The sequence below is a fragment of the Mastomys coucha genome, unplaced genomic scaffold (assembly GCF_008632895.1).
Source record: "Mastomys coucha isolate ucsf_1 unplaced genomic scaffold, UCSF_Mcou_1 pScaffold1, whole genome shotgun sequence".
Classification (NCBI taxonomy): Eukaryota; Metazoa; Chordata; class Mammalia; order Rodentia; family Muridae; genus Mastomys; species Mastomys coucha.
This window is the reverse complement of record NW_022196891.1, coordinates 1,894,249-1,905,999: the sequence shown is the minus strand read 5'-3', so window position 1 is coordinate 1,905,999 and position 11,751 is coordinate 1,894,249. Positions and strand designations below refer to the sequence as shown.

Genomic DNA, 11,751 nt, shown 5'->3' with positions numbered 1-11,751 from the left:
GAGAGAGAGGGGAGGGAAGGTGGAAGAGAGAGAGAGGGAGGGAGGGAGGATGGAAGAGAGAGAGAGAGGGAGAGGGAGAGAGGGCAAGAGCAAGAGCAAGGGAGCCAAGAGCTCCACTTGCACGCTCTGGTCTGGTGATGCACTCTGTGTTTGTCCCCACTCCTGTTTTCTCTAGTCTTCCCTTCTGATAGTTGATTGGTCATAGGTGATCTTTAAGTATCCATTGTTTCTCTAGCCATCCTAATCCAAGATGCTTATTCTGCCATTTTAGTGATTGTGGCCTCTGACCATGTCTTCCACATTTTACACACTATGCTGTGCTTAGAACTGGCTAAAGCCAACCACTTGATTAGGATGTCACCTCCATGATGAGTTAGAAAGTTATGTAATGTCTCTCATCTGTTTTGGAACTGAGGTAATCTGAGAAATTAGTGAGAGAATATTTAGCTTTACTGAGGTCAGGGGAAGGAACATTACTTTTGTGCACAACCACCCTTACCTAGCTCCAGCTGCCTTCTAAGAGGTACTGCTCATTCAGAATAATTTTTGCTGCAGAAGCAGCTACACTGATGTGTATATGTGAAAACCAGTATTGACCAGATCATGGTAAAGTGTCAAGAATTATTTTTGATACTATCACAGGAAAAAAAAGATCATTGCATCGCTTTTAAATTTTTACTTTTAACTGAAAGCGCAGCTTTTGGTTTTTTAGAAAAGTGTCAAAGCATGCCAGTGCTTGGTGGTATTTATGTCCCATATGGCAGCAGGGAGAGTTCTCCTTTCAACTCTCTTTTATCTTCTTTTCTGGGCTTGGGGGACCTAAGCAGGAATGTCTCTACTTAATGGAGTGACATCCCCGTTTATCAAAGACAGAAATATTTTCATTTCATAAGGAAAAATAATAATTTATCTGCAAATAGAATTAACAGGACTAAAAAAGGTGTAAATGCTTGCTTTGTGTCACCTTTTTAAGATTATAATACTGATTTAAGAAGGCCGGAACAAATGAAGTCTCTGAATAATGATTTGAAAGTGGAATGTTTATGTAAAGTAGGAACAAGACCAACTGTCACTTTAGTGACACCATAGCACCGTAACTCTGTTTAGCATGTTACTAACATATTTTACTTTTCAGTGGTTTGTATTTAAGCTATTTCACTGTTGTGGGTTTTTTGTTTTGTTTTGTTTTGTTTCTGTATTTGTTTTATTGTAGGCATAGTATAAATTCTTAGCTGTATTGATTTATCTTAATTTGTCTGTAAGTCTGTATGTAACCCAATTGCTATTGTGTATTAATGCTTTCTTGTTACCCTCCAGCTTACCAGCATCCAGTTCACCTGCAATACTAATATAGCTCAGTTCCGACAGCTCTATCTGGATGACATCCGTAGGGCCTTTTTCCTCGTATCCTTTGCTCTGGATTTTTCATAGAGTAAGGTGATATAGAAGGTGTTTCTGCTTGTTACTTAATTGTGGTGATTGAGGCTGCTAACTCTCTTCTCAACTTGAGTTTTCCACATACATAGTTTTCATCATAATTTGGAGATGGCAGGTGTTAAGCATTCATCTCAAGGATAGATAGAGTGCTTGCTTAAGAAGCAAGCACCCCTACTAGTGCAAACAAAGACATTTTTAGCTATACGAAAGTGACAGTGTAAACATGGATACGTTCCACCATTCAGTGACTTAGCAGTTAAGAATTTTTTCACATATGTACACACTCCTTAAAAAATAAAATGTTAAGCCAGGCGATGGTGGCGCACGCCTTTAATCCCAGCACTTGGGAGGCAGAGACGGGTGGATTTCTGAGTTTTGAGGCTAGCCTGGTCTACTGAGTGAGTTTCAGAACAGCCAGGGCTACACAGAGAAACCCTGTCTCAAAAAAAACCAAAAAAATAAAAATAAATAAATAAATAAAATGTTAAAGCTAAACCTGAATTCTCCTTTCAACTTTTAACTCCTGTCTAATTTCTTCTGCCCTAGAAGAAACTATTAGAAATCAGGAGGCATACATGCAAGCATCACCAACAGAATACAAGGGATAGAAGAGAGAATCTCAAGTGCTGAAGATAACATAGACAACATTGACAGAACAGTCAAAAATGCAAAAAGCAAAAAGACCCTAACCCAAAACAGACAGGAAATCCAGGACACAATGAGAAGACCAAACCTAAGGATAATAGGTATAGAAGAGAGTGAAGACCTCCAACTTGAAGGGCCAGTAAATATATCTTCAACAAAATTATAGAAGAAAACTTCCCTAACCTAAAGAAAGAGATGCCCATGAACATACAAGAAGCCTACAGAACTCCAAATAGATTGGACCAGAAAAAAAATTCCTCCCATCACATAATAATCAAAACACCAAATGCACTAAACAAAGAAAGAATATTAAAAGCAGTAAGGGAAAAAGGTCAAGTAACATATAACGGCAGACCTATCAGAATTATATCAGACTTCTCACCGTAGACTATGAAAGCTAGAAGATTTTGGGCAGATCTCATAGAGTCCCTAAGAGAACACAAATGCCAGCCCAGACTACTATACCCAGCAAAACTCTCAATTATCATAAAAGGGGAAATCAAGATATTCCATGACAAAACTAAATTTACACAATATTTTTCCACAAATCCAGCCCTACAAAGGATAATAGATGGAAAACACCAACACAAGGAAGGAAACTACACCCTAGAAAAAGCAAGAAAGTAATCTTTTAAAAAAAACAAAAGAAGATAGTCACACAAACATAATTCCACCTCTAACAACAAAAATAATAGAAGTAACAATCACTTTTCCTTAATATCTTTTAACATCAATGGACTCAACTCCCCAATAAAGAGACATAGACTAGCAGACTGGATATGTAAAGAAGATCCAGCATTTTGCTGCATACAGGAAACACACCTCAGTGAAAAAGACAGACACTACCTCAGAGTAAAAGGTTGGAAAACAATTTTCCAAGCAAATGGTCCCAAGATTCAAGCTGGACTAGCCATTCTAATATCAAATAAAATCAACTCAATAGAAACAGATGTATAAAAGTTGGGGTCTTAGATGCACTTAGCACTTAAAATAAGCAAAATGCATAGAAACAAACACTTATCTAGGACTAATTGGCTATTCTGGGTCTTTTGTTGTTCCACATCAAATTGAGGATTTTCTTTTTGTGAAGAATGAGATGAGAATGCTGATTGTGATTTCATTGAATCAGTAAATTGTTTTGGTAGGAAGGTCTCTTTTCACAATGTTAATTCTACCAAGCTATATGCTTCGGAGGTCTTCAAATTCTAGTATGTTTCTTAATCTCTTTCTTCACACATTTAAAGTTTTCATGTTTTTTATCTTTTTTGTTATGTGTATTCTCTATATTTTGTTTTATTTGAGAAACTGGGAAGGGGAGCATGTCTATGATCTCTTTCTCAGCATGCTTGTTACTCATATGTATTGAGACTGGTAAATTTTATGTCAGTTACATATAATAACACATTTTTGAAATTATTGATAATTTCTACAATTTTTCTAGTCAAATTTTGGGGACATTAGGTATAAGATAACCCTATGCCTAATGTTCAATCAAAAATTGAAAAGGCAGTGGTGGCGCACACCTTTAATCGCAACACTTGGGAGGCAGAGGCAGGCGGATTTCTGAGTTTGAGGCCAGCCTGGTCTACAGAGTGAGTTCCAGGACAGCCCTGTCTTGAAAATCCAAAAAAAAAAAAAAAAAAAGAGCTTTCATTGACAGCATTTTAAGTACTTTTCTGTAAGTCGTGGACACTAACAGGACTGATACTTAATACAAATCAAAGTTCAAGAAATGTAGCCGGCAAGATGGTGGAGTAGGTAAAAACCGTCTTTGTGTGTATGGTGATTAGTTTTTGTCAATTTGGCACAAACTAGAGTCACTGGCAAGAGGGAACCTCAGTTGAGGAATTGCCTTCATCAGATTGCCAGTAGGCAAGCCTTTTGGAAATGTTCTTGATTAATGACCCAGTCCACTGTGGGTGGTGCTACCCCTGAGCTGATGGTCTTGTATAAGGGAAGCAGGCTGAGCAGGTTTTGGTTAGCTAGTCAGTAAGCAGCACTTCTCCATGGTCTCCACTTCAGTTCCTGCAAACAGACTTGAGCTCATGTTCCTACCTTCATGGTAAATGAGAATGTCCTTTGTAGGCGAGTTGACCTAAGCTCATAGAGAAAACATGCCTGATTTGGATGTAGAGTTGCAAATCTTCCACTTGAAAGATTGTCTTGACAATTAAGCAAGAATAAATGATTTGGAAAGAAAGAAATTTGTGAATTCTGAGTTGTGTCCATATTTCCTTAACTGTGTAGGTTTTCTTTTTATTAACTGCATTTTTTGGAACTGGAAATATAGCTTCTATTAACAGGTAATTTTTTTATATTTATTTAATTTTGGTTTGTGTGTATGTATATATGTCCCTTAGAAGAGCAGCAACTGCTCTTAAGTGTTGAACCATTTTCCTGGTCCCTTTCCTTGTTTTATATTCAGTTATACAATAGAGTATTATATGATAGGTAATAAAGAAGATTAGCATAGAGACCTATTTTGTTCATTCTACTATGATTCAGTTTTAGTAAGAGTTGTTTTCAAAGAATTACTGAGTGTCCTCTTACCAAAATATAACTTTAGTCACAGTATGAATCCTAAAATCTTTACTCTTCCCTTTACCATTGTCTAGCTTTGACCTTGCCTCTGTGTATTGCTTTCTGACTGTGTTTAGTCCTTTCATGATGGGAGCACTCATGATGTGGAAGGTTAGTTTTCTAATTTATTACTTACATTAAGTGATTGATTTAAAGATTGTGATACTAAGTTTGTATAACATGTGGCATTAAGATTCGTAAAGTCATTGTCATTGTAAGAGAGATAGTCTTTCAGTCTTGGCACTCATGGATGCAACCCCCTAACCCTTGCTTCCAGATATCATTAATTTTTCCCGTATTCTTAAACCTATTTGACTACAAAAGAATAAGAATTCTGTTAGCCCAAGAAAATCCTATCGTAGATAATTAAAGACTGCCTGGGAGCTGTGATGGAAACTCCAGTGTTGCTAAAGTTGGTAAGGTTCTCTGACCCCATGGGTCTCTAGCCACAAGATGGCCACTGTGTTTCTCATCTTTTCCATGTACCCAGAGCTGATGAGTCCTTCAACAGATGTGTATTTGAGTATTCTTTTTAATGTGTCAGGCACCAGCTTAATGTTTTATGTAGTTTTATGTTCAGGTTTCTGGGGATAATTCCATCATAATGTTATGATGGAATACAGTTAATTGTCTTTAATATTATGGTATTAGTTGCTTTTCTGTTGCTGTAATAAAATACCCTAACAAAAAGCAAGTTAGGAAGGAAAGGGTTTGTTGTTGGTTACAGTTCCAGAGAGGACACTGTCTGTCATGAAGGATGGTACAGAAGTAGAGTCCAGCCTGGCAGTCAGGACACAGAGAGATCACATTTCATCTGCACACAGGAAGGAGGGAGAGAACAGGAAGTGGAGCCAGACTGTAAACTCTCAAAGCCTGCCCCGGTGATGTACTTCTTCTAGTAGGACATGGCCATCTAAAGGTTCATAATCTTCCAGACAGTAACAGTAGTACCCAGTGTAATACATGTATCTGTGGGGAACATTTCTCATTCAAACCAGTATAGTGGTTGTACTTACTGTTCCCTCTACCAAATTTCTCTTCTGTTGACACATTTTATGTAGTTAGTATATGTTCATTTTACTATTCAGATACATAAGTAATAACTGTTGAAAGAGGAGTTTTCTTACTGCAACAGTTATACTGACTTTCTTACTATACTAATAGAAATGTAATTTTAAAAATGGTAAAAAGATACTGGGCATTTTCTCATGACCCATTCTTTATTCTCTGTATATGTTTTCAAATTACTTCATTAAGTATGAGCTTATATCATGAATAAAATAACATTTTTAAACTCAAAAAAGTGATAATAAAATAGCTGAGTCATGCTCATGGTGTTCTAGTATCTAATAGCAAACTAAGTCTGGAATGCTGTGTATCATAACACTAGGCTGTTTGACTAACTTGCTGTAGGCATTCTCTTTCATATGTTCTTGGAAATGTAAACATCATCATCAATCAGTAGAATGTCTCACAGTGCAAAATTTAGAGAAGATTTCAATTTGAAATACATGTTAATGTTGGCTGTTATTCTTTGTATGTTATTAGTTTTTACATCAGTTCTCACTTTCCTATGTGACAGTTTCGTGTTCTATCTCTGTTTCCTATCGACTGGTATATATGAGTTATTTGAGAGATTGAAGGTTGTTCTATAAGCAGAACATGTTTCAGGTGCCTGTTACCAATTTTGTTGTTCATTTGTTGTTCTTTGAAACAGATTTTAATTCCTTTTGTTCTTGTGATGTGTGCTTTTGAAGCAGTACAGATAACTACACAGCTGTCATCAAAAGGGTAAGATAAATGCTTACGAAGCCCTGGGTTTCCCTATTTTCATAAATGAGAGAATGTGTGAAGATATTTCATGTGATTGCTATTAAAGCTTTGTAATACAAATAGCTTATTATAAAATTAAGATTTTTTTTCACTTTTAGATTTGATTTCAACTGTCATTAGAGGAAATTGGTTAATTTAGGCTTTTAGCAAACAAATATGCTTTCTTTGCAGTAAAACATTAGAATGTTATTCAAGTTAGTGAAGACTCTAGAAAATCATAAATTTTAAATGCTATAGTTAATTATTTTTGTTCTATGGCATAATGGCACCTAAAAAAATGAAAAGGGCTATCATTGCAATGTCTCTTGGCTTTTTTTTTTTAATGTTTTTTTTTCGAGACAGGGTTTCTCTGTGTAGCTCTGGCTGTCCTGGAACTCACTCCGTAGATCAGGCTGGCCTCGAATTCAGAAATCTGCCTGCCTCTGCCTCCCATGTGCTGGGATTAAAGGCGTGTGCCACCACTGCCCAGATCTTAGCTTATTTCTTAAAAATGTATTAAACAAGCTGGGTGAGGTGATGCACACTTGTAATCCCAACAAATGGGTGGCAGAAGCAGGTGAATCTCTGTGAGTTCAAGGCCAACTTGGTCTACAAAGTGAGTCCAGGACAGCCAGAGCTACACAGAGAAACCCTGTCTCAAAAAAAAACAAATGAAAAAATTATTAAACAAAGGTGTTAACCTCATTTCATTTTATATGGGTTCACATTAACTTTTCTGTAGATCAACAATTTACAAAAATACACATTGAAAAATGTAGGCAAAAGATTCTGTGTTTTCAGATATATCTGATGCTATCAGTCAATATTCTGAAATTCAATATTCTGAAAGAAGAGTTGTCAATCAAGTATTTACTTTTTTTAAATGCATAAAATTACCTCATCAGAGATTCTCTATACAGAGATTTTCTGAAAAACACTTATAAATAGCAGTTTTATAAGTGAATCAAGCTGGCACAGTCAATGCTAAAAGGATGAATAGTTTTAACATAAATTTGCATGTTTTCTTGATGAGCTTAAGTTAGAACTCAGTTTAGCATGCTTCTATATATAAGCTATATATTTTCTAAGAATAATTCTTTCTACTGCTTAGAAATAGTGAAAATCTTGTTTCTAGTTTTAAAGTAGTCTTTTAAATATTTACATGAATTTAATAGTGAAAACATGTACTCATCAGTATCATACAGTGACAGTTGTTTAGATGCAGCCAGAACTAGTAAGCAGCATACCATGCTTTCCTGCATCTCTGTTGGTAGACAGACTTTTCAGAAGGAAGTTGAAATAAGCCTTGTATACAGGATCTGGGGGCAATGGGATGAAAACAGAAAGCTCACTGATGTGTATACAGGTGTTTGTGTGCCTTTTTATGGTAATTCTGTGTTGAGACTAATGCAAGGAAACCCTAAATACAGAGACCTGAAACAGAGGTGTTGAAATCAAAGTTTAAAAACTGTCTTGTCTTTTGACCTTTAAGCTCTGAACGTCATTGACTTTCCCCTGTGGGTCAGAAGCTCCCCATGTTTGATGTACCATCCTCTGAACTCCATGGATCCATTATCCTATTGACAGATAGCTTTGAATCTCTTTTCTTTACCATGGAAGTCAGGCTACAACTTCCCTCACTGCTTATCTGCTTCTTAAATCTCGTACATGTCCTTCCCTCCTCTCCCTGTACCTTCATAGTTGCTTTAGTTTTATCGCTAAACATCTTAGAAGTTTTAAAAGTCTGGAGGATAAAGGAAGCTTTATTTATCTTCTGGTTGTTTATTATACCCACACTGCCAAAATGTAAGTTGAATATAACAGACCAATGAGAAGATTCTACTTCCATTTCTCCTTACCTACTCCTTAAAATATGTTTTAGACAAAAGTGAGATAGAAAAGCCATGTTAGCATTATTTTCTTTCATATAACTTAAAATGAACTTTTCTAGTTGCCATTTCTTTGTCTTGTTCTTCAGTATCCAATAACTGGGCTCATCCTAAAGCCTAGTTTATTTTGAATAGAGGCCATAAAATGACACAAGGATGTGAAGTTTACCTGATAGAGGATGGCCTAAGGATGCTTCAGGCTGTGAGCAATAAAACTAGCTGTGAGCATGGTTTCTGTGTGGGGAATCTGCTTTGTGCTCTCAGCAGCCCTGCTTTCTGTCCTTTCACTCCTATGGTCTAGCTTTCATCTCCCTGAGTTACCTGAGGATAGTGTTCACAATTGGGTTCTAATGTATTTGAAAGGTATGCCTATTATATTGATGTAGTTTTTTTCTTTACTTTTCAGCCTTTTTCTTGTTGTTCTCATCATATCAGACATCATGGCTTTGGTAAGGCACTACTGAATATTTGGTGTAAGTAGGATTGGGAAACTTAAGTTCCATATCTATATAGTTGGAAGAAATTTGAATTATTTCTCTACATGAAATCTTTGTATACTGACTTCTAAATGATGGTTGTTTACGTAGGTACTTATGCAGAAACTGTTCTTAAATTGTCAAAAATTTTTCCTGTTACTTGACATAGTCAGGCTGTCATTTCATGCTTAGTCTTTCAGGTTGTTCTCATTTGTGTCTGAAATGAACCTTTCATAGATTAACAGAAGAATCCATTTTCAGATTTAGATAACCCATCACTCATTTTTTGAAATACTGATTTTTTTTTAAGTCTTCTTAGATTAAATAGGAGAGGAGAAGAAGGAGTGAGTGAATGAAGGAATTGGGAAATTCAGCTTTGTCAACTGGGAAGTGTTATCAGTTAATAGCTATCTATAATCAATAAGTTCTAGCAAGGGACTTACAGGTAGTCTTTATGCATGTAATGTCTTAGCAAAAAGAATGAATCTGTTCTGGATATTTCGGGGATTCTCATATCTCCCCCCAGGTTTGATAATTCTCTAGAAGCCGTCACAGCACTTGAAGAATCCTTCTCTAGCCTCAGTTCTGGTTTTGGACAGTGAGATCATATAGATAAGTCACCCAAAGGAATTTCTATGTCAAGTAGAGTACAGAGTCTCTGTTTTCTCCAGTGGAGTAAAGACAGCGCTATCCCTCAGCACAAAGTGTGACAATACACATGGAACGTAGCCACCTACACTTTTCCTTTTTAATGGGTCTTGGTCAACAGAGCACACTTGGCTTGACTGATCATTAATCTCCAGACCTTTCAAGGGTTGAAAAGCACACCATATCCCCAAAAGTCCCATCATAGATCATTTTTTAGATTGGTAACCAGTGCCTCAGGCAAAATGCTTCATCAGGCATTCCAAGGGCCTAGAAATCACCTCTCAGTAGCAGAGAGCCAAGCATCTTTTAAGGTATGATTAATACCTGACTATATATCCACTGAGTAATTTTCCAAATCTGATTGCTGGCCTCTTGATTTAGATGAGAGCATTTTTGTATTTTCTTCAACTAAGTATCTAGCATATTTCTTAAATTGATCACACATGATGCTAGAACAAAAACGCCATTCAAAAATGACAAGTAGGCAAGAATAGACGAGAATTGAATGTTTCTGGTTGATTTTGTGTGAATAATCTCTCAATTTAAGATGACAAACTGTTTCTGATCCAGCTTCATTGGCTGGAATAATTTTATATCCTTCTTTTCTTATTTTCCTTGAACCTACTAAACTTGATCTGTGCTCCTGGTGTTTAACAAGCTAGTTCCTTTGCCCAGAAACAACTTTCTTAATCTCTCTCTCTCTAATTTTGTCTTTATGTGATTTCTATTTTTTACTTGTGTTAGCATTTTGTCTAAGGTTCCCCCCGTAGTTACCTGGCAGTAGCCAGGTGTGCCTGACTCACTATAAAGGAGGTGTGCACTCTTCATTTTCTCTTGCCCTTGCTCCTGCCTTCTTGCTCCTGCTCTGTCCTCTTTCCCATTCCCCCCTTTCTCTCCCCATTCCCATTCCCCTTCCCCCCCTCTCTACTTGCTCATGCCCAGCCTCTATTCGTCTTCTCTTCCTCTCCCTCTCTCTCTGCCTTTCTTTGTCTCTACTACCCTCACAACTCCCCACTCCATGCCCTGAATAACCTCTGTTCTATACTATACCCTCTTATAGCTGGTCCCTCAGGGGGAAGGGAGGCCTCAGCATGGGCCCACAGAGGCACCCCTTTCCCCCTGTGCCTGACTACACATCCACCAAAACATATCCCCTCTCTCCTTATCTTTTTATAAAACACATTCTGTTCCTGTATCTGTCACATACACACGCACACAAACATGGATTTACATACATAATGCTTTGAATGATTCAACAGATTATGCATCTTTTGAGGAAATTTTCTCTAGACGCTGGCAATGAGTATAATAGACAGTTTAGTGAATTTGTTGATGATCAGATGATGTGACTTCAGTTGGATCTTTGGCATTTTTAATATTTTTATTAGCCTTAGTTGGTTTTCTTATTCATAAATACCACTTTGTGTTCATTTGACTGAATCTTAATTCCATTTATGGCATTTGGGCAATTGCTTATTTATTAATACAAACAAGTTGCAGTTGAGGGTGGATTCTGGGCAGAAAATTATTCGAGGGGGTCAGAAATGTCAAATATTCACCCTTAAAACAACTTTGTTTGTAAATTGCAACTAAATCATCTTTGTTTTTAATGAAGTCATGTTATATTATCTCTTACAGCATTTTTTCTTCTTGGTCAAGGATTCTGGCAGCTGGCTTGATATTGGAACAAGGTATTGTATTGCATATAGTCACAAAGACTTCCTAAAAGTGACTTGATACAGGTGCTGATGAAACTTTGAAACATACACAGGAAGTTGCATAAATCTTACATCTCTGAGTTGGGATATCTTTTTCTAATTCTTGATATGAACACACTGGTAGGTATTTTCATGGAATGCTGTGGGCTAGGAGGATGGATGTTTAGTGTGGAGAGAATTGGGTCAGCTGGAAGATTTAAGAAGGAATCCTGAATCTGGAGTCTCAGAGTAACTCCAGTGTCCTTGTATGTTCTTAACTGAGGAAGGCAGTGAGGGTGGCATCAGTGGGGACCAAAAGCTGATGGCTGCTGATAGCAGCAGGGGAATTAAAAGAAACTTTGTTACTTAGGCTCTTTTCTATTTGACTCCTAGGTCAGGTGAGAAGCTCAGAGATTCTTAACTCTTGATGAGCCAGAAAGAAAAGAAAGTCAGGCAACACAAAGACACACAAACTGGATGAAGCAGAAAAGGGCTACACTTCCACTTTATTGTTATTCTTAGTTTTTATACCTTCTCAGGATAATTGACCACGTGGTTTTTTTTTTT

At 36.9% G+C, this 11,751-nt stretch overlaps 1 protein-coding gene across 10 annotated transcripts in view; it reads left to right on the top strand.

Moving 5' to 3' along the window:
- The window catches only part of Pign (phosphatidylinositol glycan anchor biosynthesis class N), a 128,914-nt gene that overhangs the window by 89,933 nt on the left and 27,230 nt on the right, over positions 1–11,751 (top strand). For 7 of the 10 annotated variants that reach the window (XM_031379741.1, XM_031379798.1, XM_031379781.1 and 4 more), the window contains 6 exons: positions 1,318–1,404; positions 4,330–4,385; positions 4,698–4,773; positions 6,380–6,453; positions 8,770–8,812; positions 11,126–11,178. In XM_031379741.1, the coding sequence (XP_031235601.1) occupies positions 1,318–1,404; positions 4,330–4,385; positions 4,698–4,773; positions 6,380–6,453; positions 8,770–8,812; positions 11,126–11,178 (389 nt within the window). Of the gene's footprint in view, positions 1–1,317; positions 1,405–4,329; positions 4,386–4,697; positions 4,774–5,389; positions 5,582–6,379; positions 6,454–8,769; positions 8,813–11,125; positions 11,179–11,751 lie in introns of those variants that run through there. The other 3 variants (XM_031379807.1, XR_004121240.1, XR_004121239.1) reach the window with 3 other exon arrangements.